This window comes from Falco cherrug, chromosome 5, assembly GCF_023634085.1.
Source record: "Falco cherrug isolate bFalChe1 chromosome 5, bFalChe1.pri, whole genome shotgun sequence".
Lineage (NCBI taxonomy): Eukaryota > Metazoa > Chordata > Aves > Falconiformes > Falconidae > Falco > Falco cherrug.
The window spans coordinates 80333196-80356221 of record NC_073701.1 but is presented as its reverse complement, the minus strand read 5'-3'; the positions used below and the strand labels follow the sequence as shown (position 1 = coordinate 80356221).

At 38.2% G+C, this 23026-nt stretch overlaps 1 protein-coding gene across 1 annotated transcript in view; it reads right to left on the bottom strand.

Moving 5' to 3' along the window:
- Positions 1-9004: 9004 nt before the first annotated feature.
- The window catches only part of CAPZA2 (capping actin protein of muscle Z-line subunit alpha 2), a 30630-nt gene continuing 16608 nt past the window's right edge, over positions 9005-23026 (bottom strand). Inside the window, exons 3-10 of the mRNA XM_055712093.1 lie at positions 22663-22714; positions 21902-21965; positions 21188-21394; positions 20023-20102; positions 17128-17206; positions 13531-13602; positions 10843-10905; positions 9005-9991 (exon numbers count right to left, since the gene is read on the bottom strand). Coding sequence (XP_055568068.1) covers positions 9851-9991; positions 10843-10905; positions 13531-13602; positions 17128-17206; positions 20023-20102; positions 21188-21394; positions 21902-21965; positions 22663-22714 — 758 coding nt within the window. The 3' untranslated portion in view covers positions 9005-9850. The remainder of the gene's footprint in view (positions 9992-10842; positions 10906-13530; positions 13603-17127; positions 17207-20022; positions 20103-21187; positions 21395-21901; positions 21966-22662; positions 22715-23026) is intronic.

Here is a 23026-nt window from a genome sequence, read left to right as displayed (position 1 = left end):
TTTGTTACGTCATTGATTTCACCTCTTAATATTAATCTGAACAGTTCATCTCTCTTTTCATCTACATTATTCAAATAGGTTGTGTGCTCTTTAGCCAAACCCAGACCCAGGTGAATTCTATGTTACAATATGCTTTTATGTAACATTTTTGTGTTTCAGCCTCCTGATTGTGAAGAACGCAGAAGAGTAAGGTGATGAAGTCCCACCTGGTCCGAGAAGATTCTCATCCTTCTCACGCCTGCTAGTGTTGGTAAGCCCAAAGTAAAATGACTTCCCCTGTCACAAATTACTGCTAGCTTATATCCCACTTACTATGTCTTATCACACAGTTCTGAATTTACTGCGCAGCCAAGCAAGCGTAACTAGAGGGCCTTAGCCAGGACCGTTACACACGCAGGGGCGAGGTGGCTGCCTTCAGCCCCAGGAAGCACCATGCATCTATCTCTCTCTCACATACCCCACTGGCTCGTTAAGAGAAAAAGGTGTGTTTGCACCGAAGCGCCAGTTGATACCTGGCAGCCCCATTATTCAGTACGTACCCCTGGCCTCATTTGCTGCCTATTATTGAAATCCTGCTGTAGACACAGTACTTTCTATTCTCTGAAGGCTTCTTTCATGATGCTTGCTACTACAGTACCAAGCACTTCATAGACCTCAGGCAGACTTTTTCCATAATCCCTTTTACAAACAGAAAGCTGTGAAGGAGAAGTAATAATACTAAATATAGTCACTAATATGTGATCTTGGGCATTGCTGAATACTCATGACATCATACTTGTTGAATTCCAGACTGATATCAGTTTGAAATAGCAGGTTTCTGCAAATCTGGGCTTCTCCGGGCTTGCATGCCCCAAGGTGAGAGACACAAGCAGACCCATAGCTAGGAGGTTTGTAAGGAGCGTTAAATGAAGACAAAATGCTTTTAAATGCCAGCATCTGCTGCTGTGCGGGCAAAAGGGTGGTGGCTGCGCAGCTGTAGAGTGAGAAGAGGTCTGCAGCGCCTGGGAGGAGGCACCAGGGTCAGGGCAGCAGGTTCAGCTCTGGCACCAAAATGCTCTGCAATGGTTCTGGGTACATAAACGGACCATAGCTGTACTTGCACCAGAGCTTTATACAGACACAGACTTGTGAGAGGTCAGTATCACTATGAAGCTCTTTCTCTCAGACTTGCTCTCCTTACCAAACGGTGATCACGCAAGGGCAGTGCACAGCCTCTCACAACAGACACGACAGAGGTGACGTGCCCAGCACCAGGGGTGCTCTGCACACCGCTGAGAGTGATACATGCGGCTGGTAGCTATCCAAGAGGCTTTTAATTCCATCCCTTCTCAGTATACCCTGCCCTTTCCACACGTTGTCCCTTAGAAACAGGACTCGTATTAATTCCTGCTTCCACTATTCAGCCATTTTCAGAAAGAACACTTTCTTCTGCTTTCCCCATTGCTTTTAGTAGAGATATTAATGTATTTTCCTTGCTCTCAATCCCCACAAAATTAGCTGTCAGACCTTTTCCATCCTGATTATATAGACTGCTCCCAAAGTCTTTATCTTTTCTGTTTTGCACTTTCATCTTCTGTGCTCAGGTTTTAAATCCATAAGAACTCCTCTCTTACAGGCTAGCCCATGTCTTCTCTGGATAACTGGTTTTAATGGCATACCTTCCCCTGCGCTGCTACAACAGGAACTCTTCTGTCCCACCTTGGTTCCAGACAAAACACACACGTGAAGAATCCTCCTTTACATGTGACTCCAGTGTTGCCTTACTTCACCTTCTGTTTGGACCCAATCGGTGCAGCTAAAGCAGCCAGTTTGTCTTCCTTCTGCTGACCCAATCAGTTACTCTGTGTAGCAGCTGGGAAGAGGAACAAGATGAAAACCCTGGTGGGTAAGCAGGGAGCTTCACCTATGCACTTGATACTTTCCTCTCAGCATTTTGAACCTTGCAGGCAGGCACAAATAGCCATATTGAAGGGTGGTGGTTTTTTTTTTCTAACAGTTTCATGAATAGACTATGAGAGGTTCTGAGCAAAGGACACAGTAATAGTTGCTGCTTCCATGTTTTCCACCACCAAAGACAGCCACAATTGTAGCAAATCCATCATCTGCAGTGAAAATCCACGGTTACAGGTAGCCTTGGAACCTCTTTCTTTTGTTGGTGACTTTGATTTTTCCTGGAACAGCAATCCCTGATTGTGGGATTGCCAAGGTTGCATCTGCTACTGCCCTCTTTCTCAACCTTATCATCTGTGTTTTGACCGAGGCATTGCGTTACCACACCGTGTCTGCAGCTACAATTAGAGTAGGAACTCTGCTGTGTCTGGAAGGATCTTATCAGGAGGGTGAAGTATATAGTAGCAGGATTTATTCTTTGGAAAATTACATACTGACACTCTCTACCCTCTTCATTTACATTCAGGTAGAGTAACTGATCACACCAGCGGCTGGTAGGACTGCAAGGCCCACAGTATCCGGCTGAAAGCGCTAAGGAGAGGTAGACAAGTTCTTAAATGCAAGATGATGGCTCACTGAGTTTAGTAATGAACTGGGACAGGAAACATACTCATTACTGACTTTAACAGATTCTTTTGCACCCAGAGAATCAGTTACGCAGCAATCTCTTCCTTTGCTTTGCAGCAAAGCTCTGAACCAGACCAGCCCTTCAATTCTTCATAAGCATATGGGATTTACTTTCTTAGCAGGATTTCTCAGGTTGTCTTCTGCAAATGAGCTTACTCCTGGCACCTGTGACAGTTAAAGGATGACAGTTAAAAGACTCTTCATACTCAGTCCATGCCTACAGGAACTTTCAACAGGCTCTTGAATGACACAGGCTTTTCTGATACTCTATGAGAAGTTCTGGCTAGCTTTGTGGAGGATACTACCTATCCCCCCCGAGAACTGCTGGGACGTAAAGAAAATGCTTGCATAGATCTTGCATTAGCTACCATCCCATCTTCAACAGTGCATAGCAGGAGAGGTGAGATGCACTTCAGTGCTTCTGAAAACAGGGTAAGTTCTCCTCCTGGACCCCTAGCTTCAGCTGCCTTGTCAACTCCGACTTTTCCTCCACATGGAAAAAACAGGCAGGAAAAAAGCATAACATGCACTTCCTAGCAGAAGAGAGCATGGCACGTTTTACCTCCCCAGTTTCGACTGACATCAACGCCTACCAGGTACTGCTAAACAAAGTGCCTGCTGTTGGCACAAGTATGTCAGATAACAAGGATCCAGCTTATCACCCTGGACAAGTTCACAGCAGGCCCTGACTCTTCATGCCAGAATGCTCTTAGCTCAGAATCCATTTGCTGGCTGGTCCGCATCATTAGGATACAGAAAAGTTTCAGTTTTGTACACTCCCAGTGCCTACTTCTCAGTAGAGAAGGATAACATCAGGCACACATACCTAGCAGTTAGGGTTTTTTCCCTCCTTAATTTAGTACAGGCTTTAAAATTATAACCAAAATCTCCTAATTGCCGATTAAGACAATGCTAGAGAATATTATAGCATTCAAGGCCAGAGATTAGCATAAGGAAAGCCTAGCACTATGTTAATATCATGACAGCCTGCAATACCACAAGGACCAAAATGAACAATATGCAGAAAACCCCAAGCTTCTCAAAATGAACAGAAACCAAAAATCAGGATGTAGAGAAAGGACTTCACGTATTGGATTTCATGTAGAAATTAGAGTTGCTGGATTCATTCTTTAGCCTAAAAACTACAGAGCCTGGAGACGCTCTTCAGATACATTCAACATGTTGCAAAGAAAATGGCAACAAGCTGTTTTGTATGCCTACAGCCAAGACAAAAAGAGGTTAAGATCCAGCAAGGAAAATTTAACTTTTCCTACTACCCACCTTAATACTAATAATACCAAAGCCCTACAAAAACTTAGTGAGGAATTTCTTTCAGAGCAAACAAGTCTCTGTTCTGCAACATACAGTTGAGATGCTCCTGATCCTGCCACACTGTAGAATAAAAAACCCAAGCTTTGCTTTTGCTTTCCATTCAAGTATTTCAAGATTGCCAACACCACTATTGTTCAGAAATCTTCCAGTCAAATATCTGAACTTTGGAGCCTATAACCACAACTGGTTTTTGGCCAATCGTATGCTTTTGCTACCTCATGTTCCTGTTTTCACAATGAAGTGAAAGATTTGCAAACCTTGCCAGTTTTACAGCACTGAAAGCTGTTAACAAAGCAATGTCATGTCAGAAAAATCTGCTTCCCTTCCTCTTTCTGCTACTTAGTTTAAAACTGCTAAAACTGCTAACAGCTCTTGAAAGCTCAGTTTTCCACTCCAAATGCTTGTGCAGGTATTCATCTTAAGTGTCACAGCAAAGCTGAAAATATATTAAAACAACATCTGTTCAGCTTTTGAATATTTATTTTGTAATTAACTTATTCCTTTTCCAAGCCTCTTTCCCTAACTTCCAAACTATGCGGAAGTTATTACTGCACAGTTAGACCAACAGATGGGAGAAAGAGGTGCTAGGTCACCATGCAAATAGCAGGTTATTAACAGAAGGGCCGCAGAGGCATTTACGGCAGCACCCTCAGGAGTTTTGACTGGGTTAAGACAGACAGTACTGGGGCAGGAAAACAGCTCAAGCAACACCTGAAGCGTGCCGTTGCCATTTGCAAGGCAGGGGTTCAGAACGGCATGCGTACCCAGGCAGGCAAGCAGGCAGCCTCACGGCACGGCGTACCGAAGACCTCTGTTAGGAGTTCGGAGTGCTCTGCCAGCCTCCATCAGACCTGCGCTCCTGAGTGCAACTTCAAACTGACCCTTTCCTCAGGGCTGCAGCGTAAGGCTCCCACTCTCCAGGCTGAACGGACTTGGTCGAGTGGAAACACGTCACCTTTCTTCCTCAAAATCACATTCTTGTCGTCACTTTTATGACCTTACTGACACATCTCGTATTAGAACTGGGTGTACTGCCTTACCTAGGAGAAGGTGGTATGACTGCATCCCACATCCCAGGGCTGATGTTCAAGACCCTCGCTGCACGACTGGCCCTCTGGCACCTTCACCGCACAGCGAGAATCTAAACATTTCTGCCTTTGGGTACTCACCTTCCAGTACCCAGCTTCTGCAGCAGTCCGAGGCAACACACACCACCATCCAGTACCCAAGAAAGCCAGCACACTGGGCAGGGAGACAGCTCAAGCAGGTGGAAGGAAAACATTTTAAATCCATGGCAGCCCAAGAGAATGAAAGGCAAGTTATTTTTCCTGCACTTGAAAACTTGTGGCTGTGATTTTTCAGTTAGGTTCGTAAACACTTCATTTGCAAAAGAACATATAAAACTGGCTAAAAGAAAACCAGGCTAAAAACATTTGCTCCAGGGAGAGCGATTCCCTTCTTTACCTCGTGGGACCACAGCTCTCTCTGAGGAAAGTAGCCTAGCTTCCAGGTGTATGAGAGGCAACTTTTGCCTTAGCAGGCAGCTGCACTGTAACTGGCAATCCCTCTGAGGACATTTTCACTTGCCAGGACAGAGACTGTGACCATGTTTTTCTGAACTCCTCCTTACAATGCTGCTTGTCTTGCATCCAGTGTTGCGTCAAAGCTGCGGCTCAGCCTTCTACATTATCATTCCCAAGTAACTTCTGAAATAATCTGGAAGGGTAGCTCAAACGTTGAGTTGCACACTGAGAAACTACTTATTAAAAGAAGTACTCTGAATTCTTCCACTAATGCCTACAGTAGCTGTACTCAGTATACACTTGACATTGAAAAATATTAAGCACGTTCAAATACAGAACTGAAATTAATATTTACTGCAAGTCACTATTAGCTTGTGGTGGTGTCCCCGCAAACCAACCAGTAAAAGACTTTAGCAGGCACATTTACAATCCTGTAAGCTGGAAGTTGTTTCAGATCTGAAGTTATTTCAGACTACAGCTGGTCAGGCAGAAGTCCCTACATGCTCCTCTTAGAGGAATAAACCAAACAGGTTTGCTCCTGCACAACTTTGATTTGCAAGGAAAAGATGCACAGAAAAGTCTAAATGTGTTTACAGAATATATCCTTTAAGGCAATGAGTTATCCTCTCATAAGCACATAGATAATACCATGCTGAGCAATACCTGTTAGGGGTAAGCCAATCACAGCAGCAGAGGAAAACACTGCTAAAAAGAAAACCTTCCAAGTATTAAGCATTCATTTTCACAGAAGGAATAAAGTACATATTCACAGTTCCTTTCCTTTAGCTGTGAAAAAAACTATCAAAAAACCACCACATTTTTTGCTTAACCCTGATGAAATTTTTCCCCTTTTTCAAAAAAGGAAAGTTCAGCGTTGACATTGGCACACAAAAATTGACACTTCAAGGTTATGAACAAACTTAGTTTAATCTAAACCTAGTTTACAGTTGCATCAGAAGAACAGGTTCAGTCTTTCCACTAAACAAATGCAGCAGAAACTATGTCCATGTCAGCAAGTGATTCAGAATGGTAAGAGTGGATGCATAGAATCAAACTGTTCAATGTCTATACCTACAGTATATACAGTCTGGAAATTCGAAATTTGAAGCTGGTATGATCCTCCAGACATCCTCAACACACAGATGGTTTCAAACTGCCTGAAAGAAACCCGCTGCTATGGACTCATGTCACCATTAGAAGCTGGAGGGCATCTGGAGGGCAACTGGTTCCTAGTTCAGAGAGAGCTCTGCAAAGGGAAATAAGCTTAAAAGCACCAAAACTGCTTTGTCAGCCAAACCAGTACTGGCAAGTGGGGATGAGAGGGGGATTTAATCCCAAACTGCACAAACTACGTCACTGCCTTAGACGCAGCTGGAGCCATCCCCTAAAGCGAACACATCTATTAGGATGTTCAGTCTCACACAATACTTTTAACCCAGGGCTGAATCACCATTTACTAATGAACTGTGTTGCAGTGTTCCCAAAAGGAACCAGCCCACAGAACTATTATTATCAGCATGTAGAATCACAAGCAGCAGCAGTAACGTAATCAAAATTACAATGATATTGAAGTTTCATTCTACCTGCAGTATTGAATTTTCAGACATACAAAAAGGGGCTGCTCAGGAGAACCCAAAAGCAGAATTGCCACTCCTGTTGCAGATGTTCAAAAAGAACAATTGCTTACTTGCAGAAGTTAAAAATTCTTTCATATAAAGGGACACTAAGATGCATAAGATGTAATACACTTCATAAATGCAAGCATTTTACAAGTCCATATTACAAGCCATACTGTCTAGTACATCAACATTGCACAATACAAAGCTTGTCTTTACGTTTTAAAATAGAATATAACAAACAGTAATTCACATTAAGACAACTGCCACAGCAAAATTTCTTAAAGAGAAAGTGCTTCACTTACACAAAATACCCTAAAGCCTACCAAGCAAGCTCTAAAGCTCTCCAATTTACAAGGGGTAGGGGTAGAAACAAAAAAGTGCAATTGACATTCAAAACTGAGAGAAATCAAGAACTCCAAATGTGCCACGTGCCTCAGCTGATACTCAGGTTTGCTTCATCTGCAGAGTCATTACCCCTAAACATGGTATTTTTCCAAAATGGTGTGCTGTAACAGAACAGTTTATTTACTTATACCTTGGTTTATTGAAGCTATAACTTAATAAATTTGATGTTCAAGGTGTAAAATTACCTCAAACTAAAAATTAACACAACAGGAAAACATGTAACTAACACCAATCTACTTATTTCACCCTTCTGGTGCAATTGAAGCTGTAGGATGCTATTCTTTGAAGATAAGGAATTAAGACTATCACAGGACTGAATAAACAGGGAAACACAGTAATACAGTACTTCACAGTAAAATACCTCTTTATTACGAATATATTCAAAACTAGCTTTTTATTTCAGGTAAGAAAAATAGCACGCTGACTTCTAGCCAGTGCTGATTCTGGTCATATGCAATATTCTAACAGTTAGAAAAGTTATTTGCAGTGTTGTGGCCCATTAACAGTTTTCCTAACTGTCCATTCACTGCCTTTTATTTTTAGCTTGTTCTAAAGAACATTTAGACTGTTCTGAGAACATTTCTTCTTGTTGAAGAAATTCTTCAAACAAGGTTTGTATTTAGATCTTAGTTAAGATTGACAGACTTACTTGACAGTGGCTCAGCATCTGTTATGAGCTCACATACAGCTCATATCAGCCTTCTTGTAAATAACAACGTGGTTCAATAGCTGATCTACGAAGGCAATTAACAGGGCAACTCTCCCGGAAGACTGCAGTAGAACAAATCCCACTCTTCTGCTATACAGTTTAGTACTGTAAAGTAGCAACAATTTCAAGGACTTCAGTTAGTTCTATACCCCTTTATAAGAGAGCACTGAAAAAAAGAATGTAGGGGTATTGCTATTACAATTCAAACAGTAAACTACTTCATATATTTTCATACTTGGTACAAGTTTAAACTCTTTCTCTTGCTATGCTGTAACTTAACAGTTTAAGGTACTTAATTGAATCATGCTGTAAACAAAGATATAAAACCTTTGTGTAAGCTTTACTGGTTTAGGAGTGTGCATAAATACTTGCCTTCTGAAAAAAAGCAGCTGTTTAGTTTTCCATCATGAGCGTATAATTACGTAACACATTTTAAAACAGGTTTTCATCCAATTAAAAATGAAATTATGCACTTCACAGAAGCGTTACACAGCATCTGTAATGAAGTCTGTATTTTTTAGATACCTGATGTCCATTTTCAATATGAGATATATCAGACAGGGAAAGCATTCTTCAGACAAATGTATTATTTCTGGCCTTGTAATTTCCTCCATCCTCTGCAGCCCAGTATGAAGCTAGAAGATACCTGTTTTAAGTAGACTTCCATATGTAGATGTTTCTTCAATGCAGATGGAACAATGGATGATGACATTGCAACAATCTCCAAATACGCCGAGAATAGCCAATAAACCACAAGTTTGTGGATGTTTTAAGCGTATTTAAAAAATATACAGAAGCACCAAAAATAGGCTCTATCAGGAAGTAATCTGATACTCAAATAAATAGAAAATTTGCATTTTAATGTCACATTGAATTTTAGTACATTTCAACCCAAGAAAAAAAATAAACTGACATAGTAATGAGTACAGGATTATATATATTACAATATGCCTTGTTATAATACATTTGTGGCTTTATCATAAAAACCTCAAGGGCAGATGGAGTTTGAGCTCATTTGAGTAATTGTCAGGAACAAAGCATTAAATGCATTTCTCAAATAAGTACTTTTATTTAATTTCAAAATCTTAAAGGAGCGTTAGACCTTGGCCTTTTCTTTAAAAAAAAAAAAAAAAAAAAGATTAGTTACCACGGAGCTAGCTAAGTAAGTATTCTGAAAGGTTTAAATGACATAGAAAATGCTTTTCCCAATTTTACATACAATGAAAGGATAGATGATTTCAAAAACAGCACCTAAGGCTAACTATGTTGACCTTGACCTAGAAATGCACATTACTGGTCTTCACAAGGAATCCAACAAATTTTGGAAGTTGTCCATTTCACATGAAAGCAAGAGAAAGGGTTATCATATGCAAAAATATTTTCAAACTGTTCTTATTATGTAATTGAAAACTAAAGGCAGGGTCTCTTCATTATAAAAAAATAAAGGTACAACAGAAACTCTAAAGGAAGATATTCAGCTATACTGAAGCTGCAACCCTCTGAAAAGAAAGAAAAAGGAAAAAAGCCAATTAGCTAAGCTTTGTGCTCTAACCAAACTACTTACAGTGATTTTCAATGGCAAAAGCCCATGCTGACTGGGTGATTTGACAGTTCCAAATACTTTTTGTAATAATTTTTATTTGTATACAAGGACACTAAAATGATCCAGTCATGCAACGTTCACTTTAAGCATTCTGCATCTCTTTTCCAATCTTATAGCTAAGGATCTTGTTCCAGTCAATCTTGGTGCGGGTAACCGGTAATTGTCGACGTAAGGCCTTGAAAGTAGTGTCCGACATAGTCTGGTAATTCTCACTGATAGCAGTCTGTTAAACACAAAGTCATACAAAACAAAGACACGTGAAAAACAGAACTAGGATGTTATACAAAAAGTTGAATGAATAGTCAGTTACCTCCTAAACAGGCTTACTGAAAATACGCTAAATTAAAGTAATATTTTATGAAGGAAACCTGCTATATCTAGACTGAAACTATGTGAAGAAAATTGGTGAGACAGATCCAATAAACCTGGCCATAGCCTAGGTGTTTCAGCAAACCACAGTGTGGTTAACCAGCAGCACGAATAAAGTGCTGATCAGATTTCAGACAAAGTTTTTTCTGTGGGGATGGTAGAGTCAGTCCACAATATCGTATGAACTTGAATATAATGCATATTATACATACTTAGGAAATTTTTGTTAAAGAACATTTTTTTTAAAACTGACAGAACATGGCACCTGAAATTTACCTTCTGTTCAAGACCTAAATGAACACAAATCCACTTCTACAGAGGATATCTGGAACAGTTATACTTTCCTAACTTTAAAATGACTAACTGGAATGGATAATGCCTTTAGTCGTATTTTGCAAAGCTGTCTAACAGAGTAGCCTCTGAATAGAATCTGTACAAAAATTCCACTTAAGGAAAGGCATCAGAACTGTTGATACTTGATCATGCTAGGGGCTTTTCTGCTCTCAAAAAAATTACTTCTAATGTAATGCTAAGCAGGTGCAGTCACCAGAAGGTATGGAAAGTTAATAGCAGCATGTAATCTATTTGTATGGTACTGCGTTATCTTAATACCAAAAGCTTGCTAATTATACAATACTAGCTTTAGTTAAGTATACGGTAATGTTATAAATGTGAGTAAGGAGATAGTGTTTGTTTCCAACATACCTGATACTCATTTTCTGCAGCCTCTACAATTTTTATAAATTCCTTTGCTGTCTGGGCTTCATTCTAGGAAAAAAGCGTTTGAATTAGGTCTGATGTACAGCATGATTCTAAGACCAGCTGGATTATGTTTTTTCCTATAGTTGGGAATGGTGTCAGGTAGACTCCATGAGAACACATGACCATTTAGAGGCTAAACCAAAACTGAACAAAACATTCATCTGAAAGGCATATACCACATTATTATTATTATACTAAAAAAATAAAAACAGTCAAACTGCAACAAGCATAAAGATTACCCTGGCATTAATGAAAATATTTTGATTAAAAATTTTATGGCATGACAAAAAGATGATTGGAACAGAACAGCATTTGGAAATATGACATTGCACACACACAAGTCTCTAAAAACATGTGAAGTATGGCTATTAGCATTTATCAATGTTAAGTTTCCAGTACAAGTTCGCAAAACTTAAAGAACACAAGCTAACCCAGACGTATTCAGAATACAACTGAAAAAAAAAACCAAAACAAATTTGTTCACCTCTAAACATTCTGAATCTGGACACTAAGCCAAGGCAAACACTACACTTTGTATACCTGGTCTTCTAAAAAAATCCCTAAGTACATCTTGCAAAATGAGGGTGCAACACACCGCAATGTCCAAATTTCATCACGACTGAAACAGTTTCTTGGCTTCACTCCTCACCTTTAAGCATGCGGGTGTGTGTTTGTTGTAAAAATAAAAAATGACCCATCAGTCTATCTGGAGACAAATTAGCTCAAGTGCTTGAAAGAAGTCTCAATAGGAAGCAGGGTTCATGAATTTTGAAACTTCCAATTTGTTGTCAGAGACATTCCTAAGGGTGCTCTTGCAGAAGCTGTTAAAGTTGGGAGCGTTCTTCCCCCATGTGACCCCTTGCTCCTACAAAGGCAAAGCCTGGGAGAAAGATATGGCAGCTTCAACTACAACTACTTCAAAGTTTCAGCAAAACTGCACCTAGCAGCTGCAGCAGCGCTCCTGGACACTGCAGGAAGAGATGAAGGAGGAGGTAGAGACCAAGTAGAACACATGAAAGGATGCTGACGTTTCATTGAACTGAGGCAATGATTTCAAAGGCTCTGCTAGTGAAAGGAATAATTCAGGGGTATGAGGTCTTATTTGACTCAGACAGAAGTGAAGAAAGTAACCTACAACAAAATTATTCATAGGTCTAGCAACAAGAGAACTCTTCAGTCATTTATTTTAGTTGTGCGCCTTGAGTATAAAATTGCTTCTCTGCAAAACAAAAAAGAAGAGTCATGGGGGCTCCTTTTAATCTACCTACCAATCCTTCTGTGTGAAGTAAGAACTTGTGCAGTCTCTGCCCTCTATGAAGCTCAAAGTCAAGGCTAAAAATTGGTAACCAGCAGCATACTTGCTTTGCTTCTAGTAGGTGGTAGGAAAGTAAGGTAAGAGATGTTTTTCTACTCATAGGTCTTCTGCAGCTTTACTAAATTGTAGAACAGGATTAAGTTTCTTCCCAATACAAAATGAAGCAAAAGCTATTGAAAGGAGAACTTCTTCCACATAATCTTCCCTGAAGCAACTCTTAGTTGAATGAAAGACTAAACCAATCCCTTTGCTTAGGTGGTCAAAAGTAATTTTATATCTACAGCACCAGAAGCGTTATCAGTTGGCACCACACTCCCCCATTCTTTATGGTGCTATTGCAACTGAAAAGCCAACAAGCCTTGCTTTATATTAATGAACAATGTTCTTTACTGATGAATTGAGCTTTTGAGCCAATTTGGTCACTACTAGTCATCAGCATTAAAATACTTCTACTGTTCACTTTTACACTTTCCCTTTGCCAGCTAAACCTCACTGGCTCAAGTTTTATTAAAGAACGCTCCAACAGAAAATCTTACTGTTTATAAATACAATCTCCAGTAGGCAAGAGGAGCACTATTTCAAAAGAAGTAGCTGTTCCTGTTGTAATGTTACCAACTCTTAAAAGGATACATCTTGTACTACTTCCAAACAATTGTTACTTCCACTGCCTGCTCCTGATTACTATAATGATCCATTTGGAAAGAAGTTAAAAAATATGATGCTTTATAAATATAAAGTGTGTTATGCTTCTCAAGCTGAAGCACCTCTGAAAGGCTTTTTGTACAGAAAAGCAAGAGGCTGACAGCACCTGTTACAGACAGGAGGAAATGAACAGAGAACACCCACTACTGCTTCTCAACTTGTAGCATTTGTATACTATTTTTAGCATACTGTTTTTCTCCCAGTGAGCAAAGGGGGTAAGCTCCTAAAGACTGTGCTACTTAGGTGGGTTATTATAACTCAAACCTCCTTCATATTCAAAAATTAATTCTATAGGTCACTCTGCAGACCAAAGTTTAAATACAGCAGAAGTGCAGAAAGACTGACAGCAAACTAATTGAAGCTTTACCATCAAAGTTAGCTTATATAAGACACATACAAGCATACATTAATTTTATTTTTTTTTTAAACAGGAACTACATGTTAAACGAAAGTAGTAAATATCACATACAAAATATTTATAAATTAGAACATTAATTCCCATTCATGCAGAACAGAAAAGCAGCCTACAAACTCTGAGTTTTTTTAATCTTGCTTCTCTTTTTAAATGAAAAAGTCACTTCAATATATACACTAAAGTCTTTAAGATCACTTACAGACACTGTTAGAGAATCTTGTATGTCTTTATGGCTCACCAGCTGAACATTACCATCTTCATAATAGTGAACCTACAGAAAAACAAAGAACCTCATATTAAATGCTACAGACCAACAACATACAGCAAAATCAAAGTACTGTAGTATTTGTCATAACAACAAACCTATAGAAAACAAACAAAGCCACACATAAAATAGAACAACAAAAACAAGTGGGAAAACCAAAATGTTGTAGAATTTAAATATTTTTATGGGGGAATAGCAAAGAAGCTACTCTGGAAACATGTTTGTGTTGATGTGCCTCTAGTACTATTTCATGCAAAGCAGTTTAGGTTTTGATTAACATAATGAAGATGACAACATACTATTTACGTGACCTTAGCAGAAACTTACAAAATGAATGGGCTATTCTAAGTGGTGAAAATACATTTAAAATGAGAATAGTTTTGGTGAGGCTTCAGTATACTGTGAAGTTGTTTTTCTGCTTTACCCAAACTGTTTTCTAGGGACAGTGTGACATTAAGCTTCCCTTTCTAGATCTGCCTGGCTTTGGTATTTTCCTCTATTAGATATGGCTCATAACAAAAGCTGGTATTTATCTAGACAAAGGAGCTTGTGGGGACAAAGTTTGCCAAGGTTAGATAGCCAAGCAGAATGAAATCTATTTACTCTTGAAATGTTAGATCTACAGAACAGCTTCCTTGCCTATTTTGCAGAAGGAGGAGACCAGTAAAACTCTACCCAAGCTAACTCAGTATTTCTAAATTCAGTTAGGAAGCAGCTGAAAACATTCAGTTTCTAATGCAACTGTTGGAAAATGGAAGCATGTACATTGTTACATGTAAAAATTCACAATAACTGATAGAGTTATACAGCTCACTGACATTTAAACAGGTATCCTCAGAGATTTTTAAATAATTTTGATAAAGTCAACATAGTCAACGTAGCTGATGTTATAAGGAATTGAAACACTTGTGTCTCACCCTCTTAGGCAAGATAAAATTTTAATTTGGAGATTAATGAACAATACTATAATTTCATATACATTATGATCATGTGTGCAAGAAACCCTCAATTTTATAAACAACAATAGAGAAAATACGACAGAGTAGGACAGCTATAATACCTAAGCAAAAGAAAGGTTTCCAACATGAGAAAAACATTATTTCCCAAGATTCATCTTACATTATTACTTTGCTTATTGTCAAATGCTTGTTTTTCAACAAAGGGTATAATCCTAAGCATAATATAAGCTCCTTTTCAAATCAAACATTACTGGGTGAAAATTTGACCAATCTTTTTCAATCCAGTTCTTAAAAGATGAGAAGTGCTTACTCAGTGCAAAATTCTGAGACTTCCCATGAAACAGCAGAACCCCAAAAAGTATAGATCTCCCTCCTTCTCTGTCACATTCTGCTGCAGAGGGCTCAAACCTCCCCTGTGCTCTGAGACCAACATCAGCACAAACATCTTACCTGTCTCACTGAGTCACACTCTTGGCAAACACTCAGGCCTAAAAACTTAACAGGGATGAAGAGGCAGATCTAACTCTGGGATGTGTTATATCTTATACAAAATATGAGAAGTAACTGTTCTGTACTATACCTCACTGCTGACATCCTTCTAGAATGCTAGGTCTGGGTTCAGAAGACTACAAGAAGGATGATGTTTATGAACAGAACCTCTTGGAAAGGTTAACTAAGGAGGGATGAGAATAACAAATTATCTAAGAGATAAAAAAATTAGTAACCAGTACACTTATCAGTTGTTTTCCATGCGTAGTTGGAGCATGTCAAGCACCACAGGGACTTAGCTTTAGTAAAAGGCTCTGCTGTTGCAATTTACCCCTTACATATAATTAAAAGAAAATTAAACAGTGGAAGAGACTACGACAGTTCAGAATCTCCTCTATATTAGAATTTATTAATAGAATTAAAAAAAAGGAAGAAATCGCACAAGTGACCTTAAAAATACTGAACACACCTGAAGATAGCAGGTGATGCTGGAATTTCCCCCAACTTAATCACAAAAGGTCTTACCAGAAACAGGGCAATGGCCATATAGCTGTCAAGGATTCTGCAAACACCACTGAAATTTCAGTACTCTGAAATTTCACTGATATTGCAGCAAATTCATATTCTAGAAGATTATTTTGCTCCTTAAAAAAATTAAACCACTTTTGTTTGCTTGGAGACGGTAAGAGGGAACACTCCCACACACATTGAAGAAATCGTACATAATTTCTAAAAATTTGAAACTGAGTTCAAAATTTCTTGGTGAAACAAGCAGTTCCTATACAAGCAAAAAAAGTAAAACACTTCATCACTCCCCAGAACACTTGATTAATTACATGTAATAGTAATAAAAGACAAAAATCAGCTGGTGCCCAAATCGAGATGCTGATTAAAACCTGACTAAATTCCCTGTTCAGGCTATTTTCTAGGCTACTGGGCTAACCTTTACGAGAATTAGGTAGACACCTGCCTGCTTGTTCTGGAAAATCTGTTAAGACATTTAACCAAAAGTGCATGCTGTGGAGAAACACCCTGTTTTGCTGCAAGATGGATTTAGGTGACAGTTTACTTTGATTCTCCCAAAGTCTTGAGAAGCCTACAAGGTACTTAGGGTGGTTTTACCATGACAATCTTGATCTGACAACATAATGCTTTCCATGATTTGACTATCATTCCAGTTATTACAAAGTTTGCCCCAGACTGGGAATGAGAAGTCAGATTCAGGTTCCCCTGCTTGGACAGATCTGAAGACAGCTGCACCACATCCTGAAATAACATCACAGCCTCAGGCTACGGCTAGAAAAACATTCTGTTGCATCTTCCTTCTGAAGTCATCACCGAGTAGTAAGGAAGTGCAAAACTCATGGGGGCACAAAAAGAGCAGGAAAAGGGAACCTGACTATATCCAGTAAAAAGATAATAAAGTACTATGCTGAAAGCCAGACTGCACTAAGATTCTAGGCCCCGATCCCAGAATTGTTTTAATAAACTCCTGCAAAGTATGTGAACACATTCCAGGGAACCAACAGAAAGTCAAGTCCCTCTGCCTACCACATGACAGTCAGCCTTCCTTTGGTCTCAAGATTTCTGCATTCCTGCTTGGACAGTATCTCCTTTCTAAATGCCCTAAAGCCAACAGAGAGGGCAAATTCTGAATGAACGAGAGCTGGATTCAAAAATTTCAGGTGAAACGACTGAAACCAAAGGTTCCCACCCTATTGTTCAGAAGTAACATGCAAACCCCTGCTATTATCAGTTAAAAAGAAAAAAAAAAGTTCTACTTCAGAAAGGGCCTAACCTCAGGAAAGGCTGGTGTCACTGTGAATTCAAAAAACAGGAAACCAAAGAGGTATATGAGGTGACTACACCTTAGGAAGTCCTCTGAATCATTACATTAAACACATATTTTGCATCTGTAAAAATTAGGTAAATATGCAATTAAGTCACATGTAACTGAGTGGGCATCTCTGTTTTGCTTATTGGGTCCCCAAATTCTCTTTGAATATTTAATACACTGGCCTGAGTCTCCCTTCATAGTAACTGGAGACTTTACTGATCAGGACACAGCTTGAGATAAGCATACCTGAATTTTCAAGATGCCAGCCACTTGAGTGGTTGAAGGGGTGATTGTAAACTTCCATTCTGACCTCCAACGGCCATTCCTTTAAAAAAAAGAAAACAGAAGTCAGATGTCACCCCACTGGTTAAGAAAAAACCCCAACATACAACTGATAGTCAAAGGAAAAGAGAGAATGAAATATGCTGTGCAACTACACGTGCACAAAATCTTTCCCTAAAGATTGAGCCCCATAATCAGTCAAGATGAGAACAGTTTCCCAAAATATTTAACCTCAATTCTGGATGTGGACCAAGGAGATTTATTAGTAAGGACCTTGTAACAATAGGACTTAACTTCTGAAAATACATGAAGCCTCCAAGGTTCCTTCCCTCCTTTATTACTAATTAAGCGTATATAGTCAATACTTTGTTTCTGGGACCCGAACAATTTGCTGGATCAGCCGAAGTCACACTTCACATAAGGTTATGAAAAACATGAATGGAAGGAACATTGAGGTAACAAGACTTTCCACTATGCTGAACTATAACTTAAGGAAGCCTTTCAGCTCTTCTAGAATTTCTGTTTCAGAACAACTATTTCCTTCCAGTTTCCTTCCACAAATTCAATATCCTTGCCAAACTGCTTAAAGAGAGTTTCAAACATCTGGAAAACAGTATGGGGTGATAGTAGTTTCACCCGATTTCTTTCCTGTAGACTAGACATTTTCTTATTTAGTTATGAGGTTAGTGGATTAGAAGGTTAGTAAATTAGAGCTATATTTAGAATGTACTGCGTCTGTCTCTTGATTCTTCCTTTGTTTGCATTTAAAGAAGGGAAGAAGTTAATGCTATATTGAGTTCAAATCCTACTAATGTTAGGTGTAGATTCCAGTGCATTCAGCAAGGGGAGAGATCAAGTCTTTAAGATTAACAGCGACTAATGAATCTATATTGACACATCTTCGATACTACCAACATTAAATCAGTTATTATCATTAACTGGTTATTATTTCAGACCCTATCAAAATTACAGATTATTACTAAAAATTCAGACTAAGGCAATTCAGAAGCTTATTGGCATCTCTAAGAAAGTGAAAGGGTCACCCAACTCAGTGACACTAATGTTACTGGTAGCCTCATAGACCAATACATTAGTTACAAGAAAGTTACATGCTAAACTACATTTTAGGTACAATATTAGTTTTTAGATGCATGGGATTCAATGACTAGCTAACAGATTTGTTTGCTTCTTAGTCACTTTGTGGTCCTTGAACTTAAGATGACCACAGTGTTTCTACTCTGAAGTATCTTTTTTGTCTTTAAGATGCTATTCCAATAAACAGAATTCAAGGTCAGAAAGATCCTTCTGTAGGAAATGCTCTACATGAAAAATAACGTGTCATTACTTTATTTAGCTCTGCTGTCTTAAGATGTTTTGTAAGAGATTAACTGCCCTTCCTTTTCTTTAACATTCTTTACTAAACCACCTACCCTACTTTGTTGATAGTATTTCAGAAATTCATAGAACATTTTTCCTTTGGCATATATTGTTTTTCTATCATCCAACTTCCTTTCATGGTAGGTTGCCAGCCTTCCAAAGGCCTAAAAAGCTGGGACACCTTGAGAATAAATACTGGCTGTGGCTTGGGCTGGATAACCAGACATACAGCTGGATAACTGGTTAAATTTTAATACAATCCTCCATCCCCAAATCCCCCAAACCAATACGCATTTATTAAAACTTGCTAAGAATGAGAATTGAGTCTGACTATCTCCCTGTAAAACTCTTAGAAATGTGGTCAGTGTTTTCCCATAGATGTCTGACCATAACTTTATTAAAGAAAACTTTCAAGAAAGATTTTTCTCCATCTATAAAAGGTTGTTGCATATCTATTCCTCTTTTTTTAAAGGCTACAATATTAAACTATCTATTTGGAATACCAAAATTCATTTGTATTTCCAAACTAAAAAGAAAATTTGTATTATTTCAAGTTACTTTTAATAGTGATGTAAAACATGCAGACTTAACTTGCCAAGTTTAAGCCAGCAGGAAAGCCTATTTATTAACTGTGCAATGAAAATCTATGGAACAGTATACTGGGCAAATAATTTAACTGATACAGATGCATGCTGAAATTACCACACGTATGTTATATTCACCTTCAGCCTCAGAAATATTTCTGGACTTCCATTCATTACCCATGGGACTGCTAAATATAATTTCAAGCGGATGCAAACCCGCAAATAAAATAATAATTTAATACTTTTTTTTCAGACAACTGCATATATTAGCTATCTTTAGGAGACGCTCCCTTAACCCAGTTCTGATACTGTGGTATTTATCTCAACTCTGGCCAGTTTCCTTCAAGAAGCTATCCAAAGTTCATTCCAGACTGTCAAAAACATCTTTCAACCAAGTACAGGGACCAGGGGGAGGGAATCAAGCTGCAGTTTTTAAGGGTTAATTTCATCCAAGATCACCTTTACCTGCCTCGCCCAAAAACTAATGACTCAAGTCCTACAGTAAATTAATCTTTGGTCATCTTCTTTCTTTGAGACATCGAGCTCGTTTTATTCTGTCAGTCACAAAGGAAGCAACACAAGCAGAAGCAACTGTAGTAGGGAACACGGGGATTGGTATTGGTGCTGATGTGATGAATTGGAAAAGTCATAAGGAATTTTACAAAGTTCCCAAAGTTCTGCAAAGGAGATGCAGATGTGCAGTCTGCCATTTTACTTACCAAAATCGAAGAGATTTCTACATAGTTTTGGCAGAAAAACTTGGGGTGGAGGGAGAAAAAAAGTGACATTCCAGATCCGTGTGCACCTTCTCTGAACTAAGGATTATCAGTGCAATGGCGTTAATGCAGTTATTCAGTTTGCTGTACTTTATTATATTTGTATCCATACAGAAACTTACCAAAAATTTTTTGCTTGGAACTGATGGCTCTCTATGCATGCAATAATGGTCTGCTGTCCATCAATTGTTTTACCATACACCTTAATTAGAAATGACACACAAAAAAAACCAAACCAAAAACAGAGTTAAAGTTTCAGTATCTGTCTTGCTCGAACTGTTTAGATATCTAGTTCTGTCATTGTTACAGAAACTGTAAGATTTAATTTGAAAACCATTATGGTTCTTACATAATATTCCATACATGAGATATTAAAAGTGTATACTACAATGCAGAAAAATTTAAGATTAGAAAATCCCAAGGTCAAGCATCTTAAATTTCATATACTGCAAATTTATTCTTCTGCAACTATAGACATTTTATGCCTATAGCAGTGACTGCTGTGACTATATATTACTAGTTGGGTTTCAGATACCAGTTAATCTACAACTAAATGATGATTTAAGCTTTTACTGACTAGCAGAAAGGTGATTAAAAGGGTGGGTTTGGTCCTCTCTTCTGCTTTATCCCCTAAAATCAAATAGTACTAAAAATTATCTCAGTGAATACACGATCTGGTTTCCTTTACAAAACCTGGAACTTTTTTTTTTTCCTAGTTAGTTTCTTCATCAGGTTAATGCAAAGCACAGGACACCTACCATTAGCTCAGTTTGCTGAACTTTAAATAGTCATAGGGCTCCCAACAGCAAATTAATGCTATTTTAGTCCAGAGAGTTTTTACTTTAAGACGTCATTAGAACGCACTGATTCCGGTGGTAAGAATATAGCACTTGAACATATAGGAGATGTGATGGAAAGAAAATAGTTTGCTTTACTAACAGTTTTGTCAGTAAACCAAGCCAAGTCAGACATAAGGATTTTTTTTTTTACTTGTTTACTTTTTTTTGTCAACTTGCAGTAGTCTACAGGTCTTAACGCTTTAAGAAATTTAAATATAAGTTCTTCAGAACTGAGATGCAAGTCTTCACTATCACCTGCAGTAATCACCCACTAATCATCCAAGAGTTGAAATATTAAACTTCTGAAGCTTTCCCTCATTTCCCTGTATGAATCCTTGACAGAACTAAAATCTTTACAAATGAAATTGCCTGGTTTAGAAATCTAAAAAAAAAAATTTTAACTATTTGTATCTACAGTGGTACAGTGGTTATATAATTTAGTACTTACTGTGCAGACACCATTTGGGTAGTGTTCTTTCACATATGCTTTCATTGCTGTTTCAACTGAATTTCTCCAGGATTCTATGGCATTTTCAACTTCGTGGGGTCTAGGATCAGTAGCCTCCTTTCTTAAGTGATCAAATTTAAAAGAAATTTTGTTCTTGGGATCCAAAAATTTTCCATTTCCCAAATCACCATGTTCTGTTATCAAAACCTGTATTATAAAATTTTAGTTAATTACATTTCCTATTGAATAAAGAAAAATAATACCATGTCAAATCTAATTATAGCCTACACTCAACTGGAGCTTACTCATATCCAAAGACTCAGATTTTTTAAAAAATATGGATATAGCAGGAAGTGAGGGCAAAGCTAACACGACACACCAACTCAATAAAAACCCCCTGAATCTTACCCTCTTACTGCAACAAACAAATGCAATATAGAAATCTGCATCTTCCAGTATTAAAGATGGAGCAAACTGCTTCTACAGATCCAAATCAGGTCTGACTGAATTCAGGTCAACACCACAGACTGAAATGTCAAGGTTTTTAGATGCCCTAAAGGATTACCTTATCGACTGGTACTATTGGAGGGCCATAACCCCTGTATTTTGGCAAGGAAGATGCACTTCTTTTCGTTTTCTTGCCAACATAAGTTCCAATACCAGAACATCTTTAACAGTTCAAGGAACATTGCAAGTATTTCATTGTATTCGTACCTGTTCATCGTAACCGTCAATTTTTACTGGAGTAAACTGGTCCAAGTTGTACTGTGCAAATGCACTAGAAGAGGAAAAAAAAAACCAAAAGCCTGTATCAAGCACAACCTTTGTCCTCATAGCTGTAAGAGATTTAAATAATAGCTAATAATCTGGCCAATGATGCACCAAAAAATATCAATGCTTCATTACCTAGCAGGCCCAAATTCTTGGAATCATCTTGGTTCATTCGGTGCTCACATGACAGATTCCAACCACTATTACACAACGATTTATGTTCAAAAGTATCCTGATACAGACAAACACGTAAGCTTTACAGTAACTCATAGAAACTGAAGGAACAGATAAAAGATCCACAGGGATCCAACCTACTAAGCCAGACATCTCCATTCTTACCGACAAAACTAGTTTTGGCATCAAAAGAATACAGTAGGTGTAGTGTTCTGATATTTAAAGGTAGGGTTCTAAGGAAACAGAATCTTACAGATGTTCTGTGCCTATAACATCTACCAAGAAACAGAAAATTAAATCCAAAGAGGTAAAGACTAGTTCCAAAATCCAGGTCGTCCATTACCAAAACAGTTGCTCTAATCACTGGGATACAACACAGATCTCTCCTCTGCCAAGAATTTAATCTTGATCAAAGACGCACAACACCCAAAACAGGGTTTTACCTGCCAAGCACACATCTTTTTAAATAAATCGCTTACTGAAAAACATCTTGCTTTTATGGAACTGAGTATGTGGCATCTGGTACTTACTGGGCTGCTCCTTCCCTGAGAAGATTATCATTATTAAGCAGCAACCGAACATCTGAAAGTAGATATTTACAACATAAAAGTACAGTTAACTTGTTTCAGTCATGTAACAAATGTCAACAGACTGTACAACCTAAACCACCCCATACAGATTACTATGTAGGAAATTTATTGCTTCGTATTTCATAATTTGGATGAACAAAGTGAGTAGTACAGAAATGGATCCCTTCCAATTATATCTGGTAAGCAGATATAATTCATACTCTGAAGGTTGTGTGACAGCTCTAGGAATTTATCAAACTAGTTTTTAGAGAAGTTCTGAATGAGAACCGCACAGGATTCGAATGAATCCACTTTTAAGATGTAA